Genomic DNA, 20,552 nt, shown 5'->3' with positions numbered 1-20,552 from the left:
GTTTCTTCCCTAAGTATTTGGTAGAATTCACCAATCAAACCATCTTTACATGTATTTTTCTTTGTGAAAGGTTTTAATTATGAATTCAATTTCTTTGATTGATATAAGACCATCCAAATTTTCTAATTCTAATTAGATTAGCTTGGCATTTTTTTTTCTTTCAGTTAATTTTTATATTTAATTTGGGTTACAAGTTTATTGGTGTCAAGTTTTTAATAACATTCTCTTATTATCCTTTCAATTTTTGTGGGATCTTTAGTGATGTCCTTTCTTTCATTGCTGGTATTGTTAATTTGTGTCTTCTCTCTTTTGTCTCATTATTCTGCTTAGAGATTTATCAATTTTGTTCATCTTTCTAGACAATCAGCTATTAGTTTCATTGATTTTCAATATTATTTTACATTTTCTTTTTCATCAATTTCTATTCTTCATTATTTCCTTCCTTTTAATAATTTTACACTTAATTTGCTCTCTCTTTTTTCTTAAGATGGGAACTTAGGCCATTGATTTTATATATTTCTTCTTTTTTTAAACATAAGCACTTAAAGCTAAAATATTCTCTCCTAGCACTGCTTTTGCTGTATCCCACAAATTTTGACATTATATTGTCATTCTGTTCAGAAATATTAGAATATTTTAGAAATATTAGAAATATTAGAATATCTTCGTAGTTTCCTTGGGAGTACTTCTTTGATCCATGGGTTATTTAGAAGTGTATTGCTTAATTTCCTAATATTTCTTATTTGTAAGGTTATCTTAAGTTGTTGATATCTAACTTAAACCCATTGTAGTTGATGAACACAGTTGGTATGATACTAATTTTTAAAAATTTACTGAGGTTTGTTTTATATCCTGTTGTATGTTTTATCCTGGTGAACATGCCATGAGTGCTTGAAAAGAATATGTATTCTGCAATTGTTAGCTGTGCCTCTGTAGATATCATTTAACTCAAGGTGATTGACACTGTTGTTCATGTCTTCTGTATCTTTGTGTTTTTGACGCCTTTGGGTTGTTGTTGTTGTTGGTGGTGGTGTTGTTTTTGGTCTAATTATTCCATCAGTTATTGGAATAAAGAAGTTAAAATCCACAACTAAGATTTCGGAATTGGCTCTTTCTTTAATATTGTCAATTTTTGCTTCATGTTTTTTGAAGTTCTGTTATTAACATATACCCATTTACTATTATTTTGTCTTCTTGACGGATTGATATTTTTATCATTATGCAAGGTCCCTTTTTATCTGTGGAGGTAATTATTGTCCTAAAATCTATTTTGTTTGATACTAATATAGCCATTCCAACTTTCTTTTACTTACTCTTTGCATTATATATCTTCTTACACCCATATATTTTCAAGTTCCCTGGGACTTTACATTTAGTATTTATCTCTTGAATAATTTGTAATTGCTTCTTGCCTTTTAAATACATTTTGACAGTCTCTGCCTTTTAATTGGAATCATTGTCCATTACCATTTAATGTAATTATTGATGCTGTGGATTTTTTTCTGTACCATTTTCTTTCTTTGTTTTCTCTGTTTTTGTTCCTCTGTTACTCATTTGCTATTTTTTTTTTTTTTTTTTACTACTTTTTGAGTTGATTTGTTGTTTTCTCTTGAGAGTTTTTCATTGTTTTTGATTGTTGTTTGGCAGGTTATTATCTTGGTTAGAATAGTATTGCATACTTTGTTTCTTGAATTGCAGCTCTAGTTTCTATGCAGATATTTTGTCTTTTTTTTGAACTGCTTTAAATTTGTTCCATATATGTATAACTTGAGGGTTAGCTAAAGATGTGGATAGACAGAATTTGAGTATCCCTTTTCTGGTTCTTTTCCTTCTGGGATTGCTTTCCTCCTTGCCCACAGGCGATAGTTTCCTGTGCTCCGGTATCCTGATTTCCTCAGCCAGAAAGACAGTGTTCCTGTCACCCTGCTCACCACTTTGATTGGGAATTCACCTCGCACCTCTCTTCCTCCAGAATCTGTCTGCTTTCTCTTCACTCTCCAGTGCTTTCAGGTAGGTTGGTTTGTATTATACCTGGATTTTACAGTTGATTTCTGTGTGGGAGTGGGTTCACTAGGATCTTGCTTAGTAGTTAGTGGAAGCAGAAGTGATGTCTTTCCACTGACATAAGGTTACTCATGTTCAGTGGATCCCTAACAAAGTCGTCTTTCCCCCTTGACCAAGTGGCTTTCTTGATGTTTTGAGTTCTCTTTTTGGGGTCATTGTTCCCAGTTACTTGTCTCATGAATTATTTATCTCCATTTCCTTTTTCATTCTTTGATTGAATTGGTCAGTAACTCTTCTGCATTCTTTCTGGAATGTATTCCATATATATCTTATGCAGTTTATTTCCACAGCCAGTATTACAGTCTAGGTTATTATAGTTTTATTCTTATTTTGTTATAAAATTTTTTATTGTAATAATGTTCTCATGAAAAACTTTCTGTTGTTCCATGTTTCCAAGTGATCTGGTATTCTAGACTCTGCACAAGTGGTCTCATTTGCCCCTTTATTTTTTGCTACTGTGTTGATAAACCTACAGTTCTTCTTGATGCAGTCTTTTCTTCTTTCTTCTTCCTTTTTATGCCAAGCTCTGTGCCCGGAATTTTCTCCCTTGCTCTGACTATTATTTGGCTAAGTAGGTCTAGTTCAATTCTCACCTTCCCTGAAAGCTACATTGAGCTTCTGCAAATATAACATTCATTGCCTATTGCTAATTGCAATGAATTATTTATATTATTATATAGACATGTTACTTGAATTTTATCTGAGTCTTAAACTAGCTTGAAAATTCCTTGAAAGTTTGTCTTCTACTTATTTTATAGCCCAGACCGTGCTGGACACCTTAAATTTTTAAGCTTTTTTAATTTTTTAAAAACTTAGTGTCTAAATCAATGAGAAAATTAAGAGACATAGTTGTGCATTTCTTACTGAAGACTTCTAAGGATGCCGACATCACAGACCATAAACTTATCGCTTTAACAGTTTAGAAATTTTTGTTTGAAATTAGCCAAATTCCTCAATAGGTTTAGTCCACTTTTTTTTTTTTAATTTTATTTATTTTGAGAGAGAAACAGAGAGAGAGAGAGAGCACAAGCAGGGTGAGGGGCAGAGAGAGAAGCAGACTTCGCTGAGCAGGGAGACTGATGTGGGGCTCGATCCTAGGACTCCGGGATCATGACCTGGGCCAAAGGCAGATGCTTAACTGACTGAGCCACTGAGGCGCCCCATGTTTAGTCCACTTTTTAATCAGTTGTGGAAGGAATCTAACATTTCTTTCAAATCTCCTATATTAAAACCTTTAATGTGTTTAGTGAGATAGCACAGTGTAATGTGAATAGGACATACAGGCAGTCTTTGCTTTGCATGGTAACATAGTACCATAGAAATGACTTTACCAGCTGAAAAATCTTGCAGTGTGAACTTTGCAACAATTTTGACTATTCTGTGACCTTTAAAAGTTTTTGTCAAAACACTAAAACTCTCTTACTGTGGATTATAAGAGTATAAGGAATGGAAAAATTATTAAAACTAATATTTATTTACTACAGTATGATTTAAAATGTTAGAAATATTGAAAATTTGTTTTATTTTTCTGTACTAAACTTATCTGTAGGTATCTGAACAGTGCTCACTGCTTTCCTCTCATCATATAACTTACAATACAGAGTATCTTTTCTATGCCTTGGCAGATCGTCATACTACTTTCTAATTTGAATCAGCTTCTAAAATGTTAATCTTTATTGTGAAATACCTCCGAGCATTCCTATAGTTATAGTAATTTTGCCAGCATCACGTTCTCTGGAACATTTTCAGCCTTCTCGTCACAACTACTTTCCTCATTTATGGTGACAAATTCATCCTCACAAAGTTCTTCCGACTGGACCTCTTGAACAGTGGCTGTGTCAACATTCCCATGGTCAGCTCTTTCTTGTATAACTCCCTTTCCGTTTGATTTGAATTTTACCTCCAGCATTATCACTCTTTATTTCTTTGCTGCACTCATTTTTATTCCTCAATTTTTAAAAAAGATATTTATTTATTTATTTATTTATTTATTTATTTGAGAGAAAGAGAGAGAGAGCATAAGCAGGAGGGGCTGAGAGGGAGGGAGAGAGAGAATCTCAAGCAGACTCCACGCTGAGCTGGTTGCAGGGCTCAGTCCCAGGACCCTAAGATCATGACCTGAGCTGAAACCAAGAGTTGAACACTTCACTGACTGGGCCACCCAGGTGCCCCTTTATTCCTCAATTCTTTTTCAAAAACCCATTTTTATAAAATGACCACATAGGTTTCTGACTGGGAGATAAAGGGGCAATACAGCTACTTTTTTGCTGTGTCTGTGTGAGCTGAATAACAGATGTGCAGTGACCAGTCACCACAGACTTTGAAACAAGTGATGTGATTGATCAGTAATCAGGATGCATATTTCTTAATTACATAGCAATTGTAGACTGAAGAACCAGCAGCAGTATTTGTACTTTATGCATTTACAGTTAATATACCATGGTAATTGAAATTTAAATTGTGTTATTAGGGATTTGGAGTCATTTAACTGTGGTAACTGAAATTCATGTATATTGAAACAATCTACATGTGAAGCGAGAACTGCTGGATCTTTTGAGTTGGAGCTAGGGTTTTTCCTCCTTACATCTTGCTTTATCTCTATATGCCTCACTTTTCCTATTTGTAAATTTTTTTTTTTTTAAGATTTTATTTATTTATTTGACAGAGAGAGACAGGCAGCGAGAGAGGGAACACAAGCAGGGGGAGTGGGAGAGGAAGAAGCAGGCTCCCAGCGGAGGAGCCCGATGTGGGGCTGGATCCCAGAACGCCGGGATCACGCCCTGAGCCGAAGGCAGACGCTTAACGACTGCGCCACCCAGGTGCCCCTCACTTTTCCTATTTGTAAGCTGGGTTAACATCAGAAACCTTGAAGGGTTGTATTGAGGATTAAATAAAATAATGTTAGGTGCGTAGGACAGCATTTTTCACATATAGGTTATTAACATATTATGGTTTAAATGATGATTAGCATCATGATGATATTTGTATTTAGACACACATAACTTTTTTTTTTTTTTAAAGATTTTATTTATTTGACAGAGAGAGAGGCAGCGAGAGAGGGAACACAAGTAGGGGGAATGGGAGAGGGAGAAGCAGGCTTCCCGCTGAGCAAGGGGCCCGATGCGGGGCTCCATCCCAGAACGCTGGGATCATGACCCGAGCCAAAGGCAGATGCTTAACGACTGAGCCACCCAGGCACCCTATAGACACACATAACTTTTAGTCAAACTACCCAAATACCTTTCGAGTATTTTTCTTCTCTTTAGAATAATCTCAGTTTGGGCACCTGGGTGGCTCAGTCATTAAGCGTCTGCCTTCGGCTCAGGGTGTGATCCCAGGGTCCTAGGATCAAGCCCGGCATCGGGCTCCCTGCTCCGCTGGGAACCTGCTTCTTTCTCTCCCACTCCCCCTGCTTGTGTTCTCTCTCTCGCTGGCTGTCTCTCTCTCTGTCAAATGAATAAATAAAATCTTAAAAAAAAAAAAACAAACAGCCAACCATTTATTTAGCTCAAGATTCTGTGTGCCAGCTGAGTGGCTTTTCTGATGTGGACTGACTCAGCTGATTTCTGCGGGGCTTGCTCACGTGCTCAAGTTCAACCAGAGGTTTGCCTGATGGTTGGATCATCTAAGACAGTCTCACTCACAGTTCTGACACTTGGTATGCTGTTGGCTCGGAGAATCGCAGCAACTGGGCTGTGTCTCTCTTATCATCTTGCAGGTTTTCCTAGCTTCTTCCCACGGCAATTGTAGGATTCCTACAACTGCAGGAGAGTGGAAGCAGTGATGCATGAGCATATTTTGAGTCTGATTGTACCATATATGCTACTATCCCATTGGCCAGAATAAGTCACACGGCCAAGCCCAGAACCATCGTAGGAGGGGATTACCCAAGGGCATCTATAGAAAGGGAAGAATCTGTTGCCATCCTTATAATTTACCCCGGTATTCTATGTCAGATCATACACACAGTGTGGTACATAGTCATGTACCCTCCTTCCTAGAACATACCCCTTTTCAGTTGTATCTATTTTATTTTAACTTTTTACCCTTGATCTTTCTGGTTTGGAATTTTCTTGAATCACATCTGTTCAGACATGTTATTTGTGAAGTAGTTTATATAATTTTGGTGTGAATTATGCGTTACAAAATAGTTATAGTCTATAAGGATACCATGGGAAAAGAAACCCAAAGAAACAGTGGATTTTCATATGGTGTAACTATATTAAAACTATGTAAGGGAAAGTTCCACAGGGGGAGTTTCCCATTAATTGTAAAGCATACCATAAATATCTTTTTCTGCATGAATTTAAAGCTCTTCTCATATTCTCATTCACTGATTATACTTGATGACAGAATTCTGTTATCAAGTATAATACTTGATGAGAGAGCATTATACTTTATTTGTCAGGTATTATACCTGATGACGGAGTTATATGTAAGAAAAAAATGTTAAAAAATATCTTGGCTTTATGTTTCTTTTTGGTTTACCTATATTTTATTTTATTTCTTTGTTAGGGGGGCGGGAGAGAGAGAGCAAGAGCCCGAGCACAAGCAGGGGGTGCAGGAGGCAGAGGGAGGAGCAGTCAGAGGGAGAAACAGACTCCCTGCTGAGCAGGAAGCCCAATGTGGGACTTGATCCTAGGACCCTGGAATCATGACCTGAGCTGAAGGCAGATGCTTAACGGACTGAGCCACCCAGGCGCCCTTGTACTTATAATAATCTTATGTAGATATTATTATCCCAGCTTTACAAAAATGAATATTTATATTTAGTGAGGGATTAAATAACATCCAGGTAGTTGAAGAGTAGAAGAGTTGGACTTTAATCTAGTCTTGTCTGATTCTGAAGAATTTTTCCTTAATCAGTAAACTATACCGCTTCCCTAAATGAAGGAGTTTATCAATTAAGAAATCTTAAGAGTTCAGAATTCTCTTTCAAGTTTTAGCACTGATAAGTTCATATGATGTTGAGGAGACTATTCAATTTCAGTTTCCTGTAATATAAACCAGAGTCTGACATTGCAACTTATTTGCCTTTTACTGATGATTACAAGTAAAGAAAGTGTTTTAAATGCCTTGGGGCTTTAAAAAAAAATGAGTGCATTGGAGCTTAATAACAGAACTGCAGAAAATAATGTTTTTAAGCTAGATAATCTTAATAGTGTGCCTTCATTACACACTTTTGGGAGTATATAGATTTTTTTGTAATTTCAATTCATTTTTTTAGTAAGAAATAAATTTATTTGGGCACCTGGGTGGCTCAGTTGGTTAAGCATCTGCCTTTGGCTCAGGTCATGATCTCAGGGTCTTGGAATGGAGCCCCACATCAGGCTACCTGCTTGGCAGGGAGCCTGCTTATCCCCCTCCCACTGTTGCTCCCCCTGCTTGTGCTCTCTCTCTCTGTCAAAAAAATAAAATCTTTAAAAGAATAGAAAGTTTATTGAATGTTTCTGTGTGCTAAGCAGTGTTCTTTTTTTAAAGATTTATTTATTTTTGAGAGACAGAGAGAGAGAGTGTGTGTGCAAGGAGCAGGGAGGGGCAGAAGAAGAGGGAGTGTTGAGTGTGGAGTCTGACACAGGGCTTGATCTCACAACCCTGAGCTCATGACCTGAGTTGAAATCAAGAGTCAGTTGCCTAACTGACTGAGCCACCCAGGTGCCCCATAGGCAGTGTTTTAAACCTTAGTGATTTAGCCAAGAACAATGCAGAACAAAGTTACAACTAACATTCCAGTCGGGAGAAACAGAAAATAAAGTTTGAAAGTAATAAATGCTCTGAAGATAATTTCAAACAGAGTAAAAGGATGGGAGAATACTGAGAAAAAGGGGATGACAGAGTTATGGAAAAGAGTTTGTGGGAGGAGATGATTCAGATGAGACCTGAAAGAACCAGATGTGGGCAAAGTGCATTGTAGGCAGAATAAACAGCTAGTTTGAGTGTGGCCAATTGAAGAAAATAGCACAAAGGCCAGTGGAGCACAGTGAGTGAGTGAATGACTGAGTGACTGAAAAGGAGGTGGTAGGAGATAATTGTTGAGGTAGGCAGTGGGCAGGTCATGCTGGGCCTTTTAAGCCATTGTAAGTAAGTAATATTTTATTCAGATACTCACGGGATGTCATTAGAAGATTTTAACTAGACGGATGACGTACTTAATTTATGGTCAGTCTAGTTAAAGGTTATGCATATGTTTAATTTCCACATATTTGTGACTTTCCAGATTTCCTTCTGTTATTGATTCAAATTTCATTCCATTCTGATTTGAGAACATAACTTTGTATCATATCATAAATTTAAATTTATTTGGGCTTGTTTATGGCCTAACATATTATCTGTGCCCAAGAATATTTCATGTGCACTTGAGAAGAATGTGTTGCTGTTGTTGGGTAGGGTGTTCTATAGATGCCCATTAGGTCTAGTTAGTTTGGAGTGTTTGTTGTTCAAGTCTCCTGTTTCTTTGTTGATAGGATAGATGGTCTGAACTCATTATTGAAAGTAGGGTATCAAGTCTCCAGTTATTATGGTAAATTTTCTTTCTTTCTCTCTTTCCCTCCCTTCCTTCCTTCCTTCCTTCCTTCCTTCCTTCCTTCCTTCCTTCCTTTTTTTTTTTTAAGGCTTACTTAATTTTTTTTTAGTAATCTCTACACCCAGTGTGGAGCTTAAACTCATGACCCTGAGATCAAGGGCCACGTGCTCTTCTGACTGAGCCAGCCAGGCATTCATCCCAAAAGTTGAATTTTCTGTTTCTCCCTTCAGTTCTGTCAGTTTTTGCTTCATGTATTTTGGGGGCTTTGTTTTTATTTATTTATATTTTTATGGTTATTATATCCTCCTGGAAGACTGATCTTTTTATCATTATAGAATATCCTTCTTTGTTTTTAGTAACAATTTCGGTTCTAAAATCTATTTTGTCTGAAATTAATATAGCCACTCCATCTCTCTTTTGGTTACTGCTTACATGATACCTCTTTTTCCATACTTTGCTATTCAACCTGTTTATGTCTTTGAAACTAAAGTGATTGTCTTATAGACAGCATGCAGTTGTGTCATTTTTTTTTAAATCCATTTTTTCAATCTTTGTTCTATGATTGTAGTTTCCTAGTATAAGTCCATTTATATTTAATGTAACTGCTGATAAGGTATGATTTTTTTTTAAAGATTTTATTTATTTATTTGACAGAGAGCGAGAGAGCACAAGCAGGGGGAGTGGCAGAGGGAGAGGTAGAAGCAGGGAGCCTGACTTGGGGCTTGATCCTTGGACCTGGGACCATGACTTGAGCTGAAGACAGACACCCAACCAACTGAGCCACCCAGGCGCCCCTTGTTGCCTATTTTTTGTATGTCTTTTTTCTATATGTCTTTGTTATTTGATTTCCTTTTTTTTTTTTTAAAGATTTTATTTATTTATTCGACAGGATAGAGACAGCTAGTTAGAGAGGGAACACAAGCAGGGGGAGTGGGAGAGGAAGAAGCAGGCTCCTAGCGGAGGAGTCTGATGTGGGGCTCGATCCCATAACGCCGGGATCACGCCCTGAGCCGAAGGCAGACGCTTAACTGCTGTGCCACCCAGGCGCCCCTGTTATTTGATTTCTATATACCTTTTTCTGTTCTTTTATGTTAAATAAATATTTTCTAGTGTACTGTTTACATTTGCTTGTTTCCTTTACTATATATTTTTTAGTTATTTTCTTGGTGGTTGCCCTAGAGATCATAATTAGAATCTAAATATATATCATCTTAATTTTATTTTTTTAAAGTTTTTATTAAATGATCTCTACACCCTCTGTGTGGCTTGAACTCATGACTCCCAAGATCAAGAGTTGTATGCTCTTCTGACTGAGCCAGCCAGGAATCCTCAACTTAATAGTATACAAAAATTTTGCTCTGGTATAGCTCCATTCCCTTATCTCTTGTGTTATTAGTGTCATACAAATTACATCATTGTAAGCCCATCAGCATAGTCTTGTAATTACTGCTTTATGCCACTGTCTTTTAAATCATGCAAGCTCTATCTATTGATACTCTCTATTTGGTGAGACATTGTCCTTTAATTGTTGAGGCATGATTTTCTTTACTACTTTCAACATGTTTGTAATAGCTGATTTGAAGTCTTTGCCTAGTAAGTTCAATGTTAGGATTTCTTCAGGGACAGTTTCTATTGCCTGCTTTGTTCGCAGTGTGTGGGCCATACTTTCCTGTTTCTTTTTCCATGTCATCGTTTTTCTTTGAACACTGGACATTTTAAGTAATGTGATGTGGCAACTTTGAAAATCAGATTCTTCACCTCCCATCCCTCCACTGGGTTTACGGTTGCTTTTGTTGTTGTTGCCTTTTTTGAGTTAGGTACTTCCCTGAAGGGAACTAGTTTTTAAAAAGTCTGTCTTCTTTGTCATTTGGAGCCACGAAATCTGTGCTTGGATCGCTTAGTGGTCAACTATTAATGGGACAGAGGTTCCATAAATGCCTTGAACCAATAAGTTTCCTATCCTTTGTTGAAGAGTTCCCCCGTGTGTTGGGCGTGTCTTCAGTACTCTGGCCGATTACAACTCTGTCTTAGCTTTGCTTCCTGCTTGTGTAGAACCTCAAGTTCAGCCAGGGGTGAGAGATGAGGGCATGCCTGGGTCTTTCTTGGGCAGGTGGATAGCCCTGGTACATTCCTAGATTCCCAAGAATATTTGGAGTTTTTCAAAGCCCTCTATGAACCTCTAATTCTCCAGTTTTTTTTTTTTTTTTAACATTTTTCTTTAGCCTCTTGTTTACTCAACTTATATTGCTACATCAGGCAGCTATGATGTTAAGCAGTTGCCACTGGTTTTGTTTGACATATGCCCCTTGGAGAGAGCTGTTTGCACTGAGTTACCTCTGAGCCAGGTCAAAGAAAGTCCTGTGAATGGAGCTTTCTTAGGGAGCTGCCAGACAGGTTGAATAGTGGTAACTTTCTGGGGTTGGAATGTTTTAGGGATCCCTAAACCATTATGATCCTCCCATTGGCTCCTGACCTGCTTTTTGGAGATATTGTTATCTAAGTTACATCTAAAGTTATTTCAAAAGTTATATCAAAGTTATGAGTCAAATATGTACTAAATTTGCAATAAATATTTACAATAAAGTTGACTATTTTCCTTACATAATTCTTTTGTGTAATTTTATTCTTATTTTTAAGGAGGTGAGAATGTAGTTATTAAGAAGCTTTTTGTAGACAGTTGGAATGATAACCATGAAAGGGGATTTTTCATATTCAGGCATATGACACCTTAAATTTAAGTGAAACTCTATTATGCTATTGTAAGTAAAATCCATCTCATCCAGCTGTTACTTCTATTAATGTGTCAGATGTCATTACCAAAACAAATGTTATTACCAATTTATCTTTGGGACCAAATGGTTTCTTCTTCTTATTTTTTCTTTTTCTTTTTTCTTTCTTTTCTTTTCTTTTCTCTTTCTTTTCTTTTCTTTCTTTCTTTCTTTCTTTCTTTCTTTCTTTCTTTCTTTCTTTCTTATAGGCTATTATTTTGTATGTTTTAAATGATTTTATGACAGCCTTATTATTTGTATGCATTTGAAGTTATGTTTCAGATGTTTGGGGTTAATCTGTAAATTGTGCATGTACACACATTTAATTTTTAAATTACAAAGGTAACTCAAAATTACTTTTGCAAAAATATCAAATTGTAAGCCTGTGTTTCTCTTATCTGCTGCTCACTCCATTCTCCATCCCCCATCTCAGTCCTGGAGTTGACTGTTTTTATCCGAGTATTTTTTTTTTTTTTAAGATTTTATTTATTTGACAGAGAGAGATACAGCGAGTGAGGGAACACAAGCAGGCAGAGTGGGAGAGGGAGAAGCAATCCTCCGCTGAGCAGGGAGCCCAATGCAGGGCTTGATCCCAGGACCCTGGGATCATGACCTGAGCCAAAGGCAGACACTTAACGACTGAGCTGCCCAGGTGCCCCTATTGAGTATTTTTGAGACCCTTTGCAATGTATCTGTAGCTATGCACAAAAGTACACATATTCCTACTTTTATTTATTTATTTTTAAGTAGGCTTCATGTCCAACGTGGAGCCCAATTCAGGGCTTGAACACTTGACCCTGAGATCAAGACCTGAGCTGAGATTAAGAGTTGGAAGCTTAACCTACTGAGCTGCCTAAGTGCCCCTCCTACATACTTTTTAAATGTTAGATTTGCAGTGTTTGTTTTCCTGTTAATTTAAACACCTAATTATTTTTAATAGCCATGTACTTTTCCACAGTATAAATATGCCAGTTTAGTTTTTTTCGATTTTTTTTTTTTAATTTAAGAAGAAGATAATTATCCATAATAAGAGGTGATGTAAAAGTGATTTGGAAGCTTTTTTCCTTGGGTTCCTATGTGAAGATGCAAAGTAGTCTGTTTCTTTGTTATTCAAGAAAGATTGCAGACTACAGACAAAAGTACATTTTCTAGTTGCCACTGTTTGGTAGCTTTTTCTGTTTGGTGTTGAAGTGAATCTTTCTTAAGCTCACTGATCATTGTTTACTTATTTATGCATTTGGTTTTTATTTTATTGTTGATTGGAGATGAAAAATCAGTTTTTTACTGAGATGAATTTTTCTCATAAATGTCAGCCTGAGGTAATGCTGAGTCCACAGCCTCTCCTTGGGAACCAGGCTTTTGTGGGATAGAACCAACTGCTTTAAGATGTGTACTTTGTCCTTGGGAAATAATTCAGGAAGTCTGGCAAGAAGGGAAGTCTTGCTGTAAAGAATATTCAGGAAATAGGAGCTCAATTATTTAAATTCTCAGATTTGTTTATCGTAATTCGTTTCAAGAATGTTCTGATGACAAAGTTATAAACATATGATAAGTAGCAAGTTTCCTTCTAGCTCCCAGATGGTACATATTTATCACTAAGGAATGTGAATGCATTGTTTTAGGTGAAGTGAAAATTTTCTTGTCTTTTATACTTGACAGTTGATTAAACTGTAGATATACACTTTGTGGGTGCTATTATTTAAAATGTATTAGCACACCCAGACTTTAAAGGTTTCTATTTGTCTTGGTTTCTGTAATGGAAGTTTGGTAGCATTTTTTATGTTAATGAAGAGAGTAGACTATCCTAGGGGTTTTCATAGTCATTTCATAAAAGTATTTTTCAGTAGTCTCAAAAAAAATTTCAGATTAGAAGTTATGGAAGCAATTACAGAAACAATGGCAAAGAAATAGTTTTTCCAAAAAATATTTTTAAATGATTAGATTGGTAGATGACCAATATATATAAATCAATCTTTTTTTTGGACATGAGGTATTACTGCTACCAAAATTAGAGCATGCTTTTTATATTTGTGTTACTGTAGCAACACTGGAAGTCATTTAATAAAGCTAGTTATTGATTAAATTTAGTAATTTTTCTTACAAGAGATTGGATAATATTTCAGAAGTGTTGATTACATGGTTTCAGTTTTGAAGACGGCTATGAAAAGCATTATTTTTACATTTATATTTTAAAAGATACCTGTGGGTAACTTTCTAGAATATTTATCTTGTTGCCTTCATTTGCATTCTCTGGAAGGACTACCTTCTAACTTAATTTAAGGGAAATATTTTTTTTTGCTAAGTGAAGTCCAGTGAGGCTTTTAAGAACTGAAGTTATGGGTGCCTGGGTGGCTCAGTCAGTTAAGCATCTGCCTTTGGCTCAGGTCATGATCCCAGGGTCGTGGGATCTAGCACCGTGCGGGGCTCCCTGCTCAGCGGGGAGCCTGCTTCTCCCTCTCCTCCCCGCTTCTCTCTCTCTCTCAAATAAATAAATAAAATCTTAAAAAAACCCACCAAAATTGAAGTTATTATTAGGGCGCCTGGTTGGCTCAGTTGGTTAAGCATCAGACTCTTGATTTCAGCTCAGGTCATGATGTCAGGGTTGTGAGAGTGAACCCCTTCTTGGGCACCATGCTCAACAGGGAGTCTGCTTGAGATTCTCTTTCCCTCTGCCCCTCCCCCTTCCCTTGCTTGCTAGCTTCCTTAAATAAATAGATCTTAAAACAAGAACCGAAGTTATTGCTTTATGTGTTTATTTAGATAATTTTTGAGATGTACCATATTGTCATAACCTTTCATTTATCTTAATTTTTAAGTTTTAATTTTGAAATAATATGTGTTCATTAGTTTTGATATTTTTTCTTTTTTTAAAGATTTATTTATTTTAGAGAGAGAGAGAGCACACACGGGGTGGGGGGTAGGGGGAGAGGGCAGAGGGAGAAGGAGTCTTCAGCAGACTCCACGCTAAGTGCAGAGTCAGAGGTAGGGCTTGATCTCATGACTCTACATCATGACCTGAACCGAAACCAAGTCGCTTAACTGACTCCACCACCTAGGCGCTGCTAGATATTTCTTTTTAAATATGCTACACTCTACTGTCAGGGCAACTCTAAATTCTGTATACTTATATGTTTTAATATTTTTAATTTTGAAATAATGTGAAACATAAGTTGTGAGATTAGTTCAAAGTATTCCTGTATATCCTTCATCTGGACCCTCCAATTGTTAACATTTTACCATATTTGGCTTGTAATTGTCCCTTACCTATTATTATTGTTATTTTCTGAACCATTTGAGAGTAAGTTGTAGACATGATGTCCCATCATCCCTAAATTCTTAGGTATATATCGTGAACACTCTAATATTTAACCATAATAAAACCATTAAAATCAAGCTTCTATCCAATCCATAGACCCTAATCAAATTTCAGTAATCGCTTAGCAATATCCTTTATAGACACCCTTTCCTTTCTGGTCCTGGATCACATACCTGGTAAGAAATATATTAGTTTAGTTCAGATAGACCGTAGTATGTACCACCTGCTCACAATATAAGTCATTTATTTGACTGGGATTTTGACCACTTGTGGTTCCTGATTGTTATTTCCTTGATTTGTGCCCTGACCTTTGATCACTAAAATAACATATTCCCGATCCTTCATGGCAGACTGTCAGTCAGCCTTTGCTCATACTACCTAACCTGCAGCTCACTGCTACTAGACTGGACTTTTTGCCTATCTTGATCCTAGCAGCCAATTCATCTCTCCTTTTTTATATCCTTGGCATAATATATAAAGGATAAGTAATATTTTTGTGCCTGTGAATACCATGCCAGGCCCTTATGTTTGGTGCCTGTTCTTTGTAGGAGTTAGGCGCAATATAAAACTGTTGGCATTTTGAATAATTTCATTTGTCACAGCCAGCATTATGACTACATAAAGCTGAATAGAGCTGCATAGCTAGAACTCTGTGTGTGTGTGTGTGTGTGTGTGTGTGTGTGTGTGTATGAATTATGTTCTGCTGTGAATCTTGGGGCAGGATGTGCTCTGGGATTCTTTTGGATTATGCTCCTGTCTGTAACCTCCATAATCTTAGTTTGGTTGCCTCACATATGGAAACTCCTCAGGTAGTTGGTTATTTCCCAAGAAAGTGAACCGGTGAAATCATAGCCTGGCGTTTGGGATCGGTTAGCAACTCCTGGCATAGATATCATAGACAGAGTATTCACTGCTTGAGAATTAAATAGCTGTTATTAGTGTAATATAGACTTGCATCAATTCCTAAAAGTCAGAGGTATATTTCCTATAATAAGATTATTATGGTTGTAATCATTCAATGGATAAACTTTAATGATATTTGAAAATAGACATTTTATGAGTTGGTCAGCTTCTAAATGATAGGTTTTCTGAGGAGAATTAAGATTAAAACATGGCATAAACTTTTGACTGAAAGTCTTAATTTTTCTAAATGATAAAAATATTAAATTTGGGTTAAAGTCAACTTAGGGAATTCGTGTTATCAGAGAAACAGTGAATTGATTTCTGGACAAAATATTGAGAAAAGTAAATATTTTCAGTGTAATTGGCCCCTGGTGCGTGCATTAGGAATCTTATAAATTCATATGACCATGTATTAAAAGTTGTGAATTTTCAAGTAAAATGCAACTTGGCCTTGATTTTATGAATCTTCCAGACTTGTGCGCCCTCTTGTGTTTAACTTACAGTTAACACTTAATTCTACATTCTGTGGCTTTCAGTACTTTGATGGTTTGGGTTGATATATACGCATTTTTTGAAGAGATTAAAAATTTACAAGTATAATGATAAATATTCAATGCATATTACTCATTATTGTTATTATAAGAGGAAAGAATGTTAAGTGTTTCCCAGGTTCTGTTTCCTAAATTAACTTTAACATACTCAATATCAGGTTTTATTTAATTAATGCATTTATTGAAGTATATGTCCTTGAACATAAACTATTTTGAAAAAGGCTTAGGAGGTTTAATTACAGTATTATTTTGGGGGCACCTGTGTGGCTCAGTTGGTTAAGTGTCTGCCCTTGGCTTAGGACTTGATCTCGGAGTCCTGGGATCAAGCCCCACATCAGACTGTCTGCTTAGTGGGGAGTCTGCTTCTCCCTCTCTCCCTCCCCTCGGTGTTCTCTTGCTCTTGCTGTTTCTCAAATAAATAAAAAATATAAAAAATTTATACTGTTATTTTTACATGAAGGTTTTGTGACTGTTGTGGGCTATGTTGGGCGGTCAGTCTAGTAATAGTGTTTGGCACATTGGAGACCTTCAATAAATATTTGTTGAAAGGACGAATGGAAGTCTCATAACTGATGACTTGTATTTTCTTATTGACTGAGAGAATTGAGTTTAGTTGGGTAATTGCCAACTTGTTATATTCTGAAGGATAATTTGTTACTCTGGTTACAAAGACACCTGGAAAATAAGTGACTTTTGATCTTTGGGACCATATTTAATTGACGTGTAGGACCTTTACACCTATGGTACTTATAATCATGTTAAAATCTCAATCTGTAGCCTTCTTCTAGTTGACATGGAACTGGGGCTCCCTTTATCTTGAGCCTTTATGGACTGTATTACTTTGATTTTGTGGATCCCTCTAGAATCAGATCAACTTTGGGGTGGGTTTATGAGCCATTGTGTCAAGTGATAATAGAAGTTAGCAGATAGTGTCATAAACAAAGCATTCCTTTTAAATGGGGGAGGAATTAAAAAGGTGATTATAAAGAGTTTGTTACCGAAGGCTCAGAATTTAAGAATGCCTTGCCTGCCTACTAGATAATAATAAAACCCTCTTACATTTGATTTGTGTAGCCAATTAGAGGCTAAATTGGTACAATTTAGAGATGGAGATAAAGTACTTTGCATGGCTTTTTTGATTATATTCTTAAATTTAATACCACATCTTAAATTTTAAAGAGTGAGATGTGGGAATCTTCATGTAAATCCCACATAGTTCTGTAACCATACAGTGTCACAGAGAAGTAGATTTGTTCTTGATTTTAGTGTTAATTTGTCCTATACAGAATCTTGCCTTTGCTTGTGTCCTTGTAATTTTCTTTCGACAAGGAATTCACTGATAGTTCTGCAGTTTACCAGATCACTAATTGCAAAAGAAATTACTTTTGGAAAATTTACTTACATATAGTGTATGTTTCTAAAGATTTGCTGCTCTGTATCACAAATATCCACACCCATGATCCTGCCCCTTCTTGTTCTTATTATGTGTAGTATGTAGATTGGTATTTTGATCTTTTAACTTTCATCTCACCATTAGCAGACTTAAGAGAACTCATTTTCTATGCACCAAATAGAGGAAACTTTGCTTTTTCTTTCTATTCGGTCTAGTCTATAAATTATTTGACAAATATTTAGTAAATTGTAGTTGCATACATAGCACCGTGTCAACCATTCTTTGGTTATAAGCAATACATTGTTTTGGTTTATCTTTAGACAACTTACATATATATATATATGTAGAAGTGTTTACACTTTTCAGATTAAATTTACATTTATTATTTCAGCTTTTTCCTTGTTTCAACCCTATGAGGTCAGCATGGCAGGCATCTTAATTCCGTTTTTACAGAGATTGCGACTTGACTAAATGAGTTAGTGTATGTGGAAGTTCCTTGTAACATATAAAAGGCTTAAAGTAGAAGAGAATTTTATTATTATCTATTAGGCTATTCTCAAATTTTAGTCTTTTTAATCCAGTATTCATTCTCCCGATGTATATACTGTGTGATTTTCCATATGGATAGATCATATCATATTGACTATTTGCCCTACTACTAGTAGCCAGTAATTCTGCTTCTCAAGAATAATTTTGTCAGTAATCATGATGGATTGGAAATAGTGTAAGTGTGTATTACAATATAATTCTCAGTCACTTCTTTTGTGTTTCTTCCTACATAGTGGAGGCAATTCTTAGCCCTTCTATCCACATTTTGGTTTAGGAAACAAAATTGTGAAAATGATGAAATTGTGTTTAAACACAAACAAACTAAAATACCAACTCAAAAGTTTGTACACAGGCTGGCTCATTTCGTAGAGTACACAACTCTTGATCTCAGGGTCGTAAGTTCAAGCCCCATATTCGGTGTAGAGATTTCTTAAAATCTTAAAAGCAAAAAAAAGCTTGTACACATAGTTTCTTTTAGAGGGGCTTGGGTACAGTAATATTATCAGTTAAAAAACTGGGAGCAACATAGAAACACAAAATAGAATGGTAGTTGCACGTGGCTAGAAGGAGGGGGAAACAGAGTTATTCAGTGGTTATGGAATTTTAGTTTTGCAAGATGGAAAAAGTTCTGGAGGTTCATTGCACAACAATATGAAAATACCCAGCACTGCTGAACTATACACTTAAAAAAAGCTTAGATGGTATTTTATGTGATGTGATTGTTTTGACCACAATAAAAAAACACGTTAAAAAGAGTGAAAATACACGAAGTTTAATGTCTCACATGTTCAGGAACCTACTACCTAGAATGAGATAGTGATAATGTTTTCTCTGCATTGACTAGTTGTGAAGTTTAACTGGATCTTGGTGTTATAGCTCGGTATTAGCCTTGAGGCTTCTGCAGCACCTCCATCATTTCAGGTGAAATAGAAGTCCTTAATTCTTAAGGCTTTGCTGTATTTTGTTCAGTTAATATGGTGAGAAGTGTTCTTGTTTCTAAGCATATGTTACCTTTTTCATTCTGGTTTCTCTGGTAAGAGGAAGAGATTTATTATGTTTAATGAGACTTCCTACTTTCACTCAGGAACCTCCTCTCCAGATGTCTGTCTGGCACTCGTCATGAGCTGTTTAGAGATATCTTAGGCTTTGCAAAATTCATAAGTAATTAGCATAAGATCCTAGCATAGTCATCTATAATGCACAGTGGTTGATGCTGGAGCTTTTCGATTTCTTCCAATAATGACTGTCAAAATCTCATTATTCTAACTTCTATTAAAATATTAGTAGACACTGCTGTTTTATCCCTTAGTCTGAAGATTTAATTATAAAATAACTTTTCACTAAAAAGTAATTTATTAAAACAGAAAGGCTCCCTAACCAATAGCATAGTAGTTTTCCTTTCTCAGTGTTAATTTTCCTTTTAGTGGTACCTAATACTCAAGTGCAGCAATTCAAATGGGCAAGTACATGTTACGGAGCCTTCAATAACTTCTCATCTCACTTAGAGTAATATTCTTATTATGGCCCCAAATGCCCTCATTTAGCTCCTGCCCATCTCTCTGATTTCATCTTTTATCCCTCACTCACTGGCCTGCATTAATCACAGTCTTTTTTTTTTTTTTCCCTGTTCCTTGAATATTTGCATTTCTTGCCCTTTTTGGACCTTTTGCATTTGCTGCCTGAAATTGTCTTTTCCTCATATAATTATGGCTGGTTGTCTCTTACATTCAGATATCAGCTTGAATATTACTGCCTAATCTAATGTAACTACTTATCCATCTGTAGTCACATTGCCCTCTTTAATTTTCTCTGTGGCTGTTCTTAGTACCTGATAGTTTTGTTTTTTGTTTTTGTTTTGATCATCTGCCTTTGCCTCCAGAATATATGCTCCATGAGAGTAGGGAGCTTGGCTCTCTTTTCTACCACTGTATCCCCCATGTCCAGAATAGTATCTGACTTGTAGTTAATGCTTAATAGTTGGACCAATGGCTGAGTGATTCATTGTTGTGCCTTGCTATACTCTAGACACTGCAAAGTCCTGTGCAGGTACAGAGTTTAGTCACGGAGACTGGCAATTCAATAACTATGACATAAAAGTATTAAGCCTTATAATAGAGGGATCTATAAAATGCTGTGGGGCCTCTGATAAAAGAGTAACTAATTTCTCCGAGAGGTAGGTCATGGGGTATTAGAGATGAGTTAATGTATTAGTGCTTCATATTTCACATTAGATTATTCTGTGGCACTTTGCTGATTACTTACTGACTAGTTCTTGAATTTCTAACACTTCACTTAACCTTGCTATTTATTTTTCTGTAAAAAGATGGTGGTGATATTGACCTCAAGAATGTTGTAAAGATTAATCGTTTAATGTTGGCTAAGTGCTTTGAAAATGCAAAATGCTGTATAAGCCCTGATGTTCTCAATCATATTAACAACCACTTTCTATAATTAACTTTTATTATGTACTTTATTTCCAATTATT

The 20,552-nt window shown here is 36.1% G+C and overlaps 1 protein-coding gene across 2 annotated transcripts in view; it reads left to right on the top strand.

The window, feature by feature from the left end:
- The window catches only part of LOC148107427 (tetratricopeptide repeat protein 28-like), a 117,324-nt gene that overhangs the window by 41,411 nt on the left and 55,361 nt on the right, over positions 1-20,552 (top strand). Inside the window, exon 3 of one of the 2 annotated variants that reach the window (XM_087857189.1) lies at positions 1,860-19,689. The exons of the other annotated variant lie outside the window; for it this stretch is intronic. Within the exon in view, the coding sequence (XP_087713315.1) occupies positions 1,860-1,889 (30 nt within the window). The 3' untranslated portion in view covers positions 1,890-19,689. Of the gene's footprint in view, positions 1-1,859; positions 19,690-20,552 lie in introns of those variants that run through there. 2 annotated transcript variants of the gene reach the window in all.

The sequence above is a fragment of the Ursus americanus genome, chromosome 30 (genome assembly GCF_024610735.1).
Source record: "Ursus americanus isolate L20-20 chromosome 30, mUrsAme1.1.p, whole genome shotgun sequence".
NCBI classification, from domain to species: Eukaryota; Metazoa; Chordata; class Mammalia; order Carnivora; family Ursidae; genus Ursus; species Ursus americanus.
The sequence above is the reverse complement of the archived record's forward strand: the minus strand, read 5'-3'. Positions and strand labels throughout refer to the sequence as shown.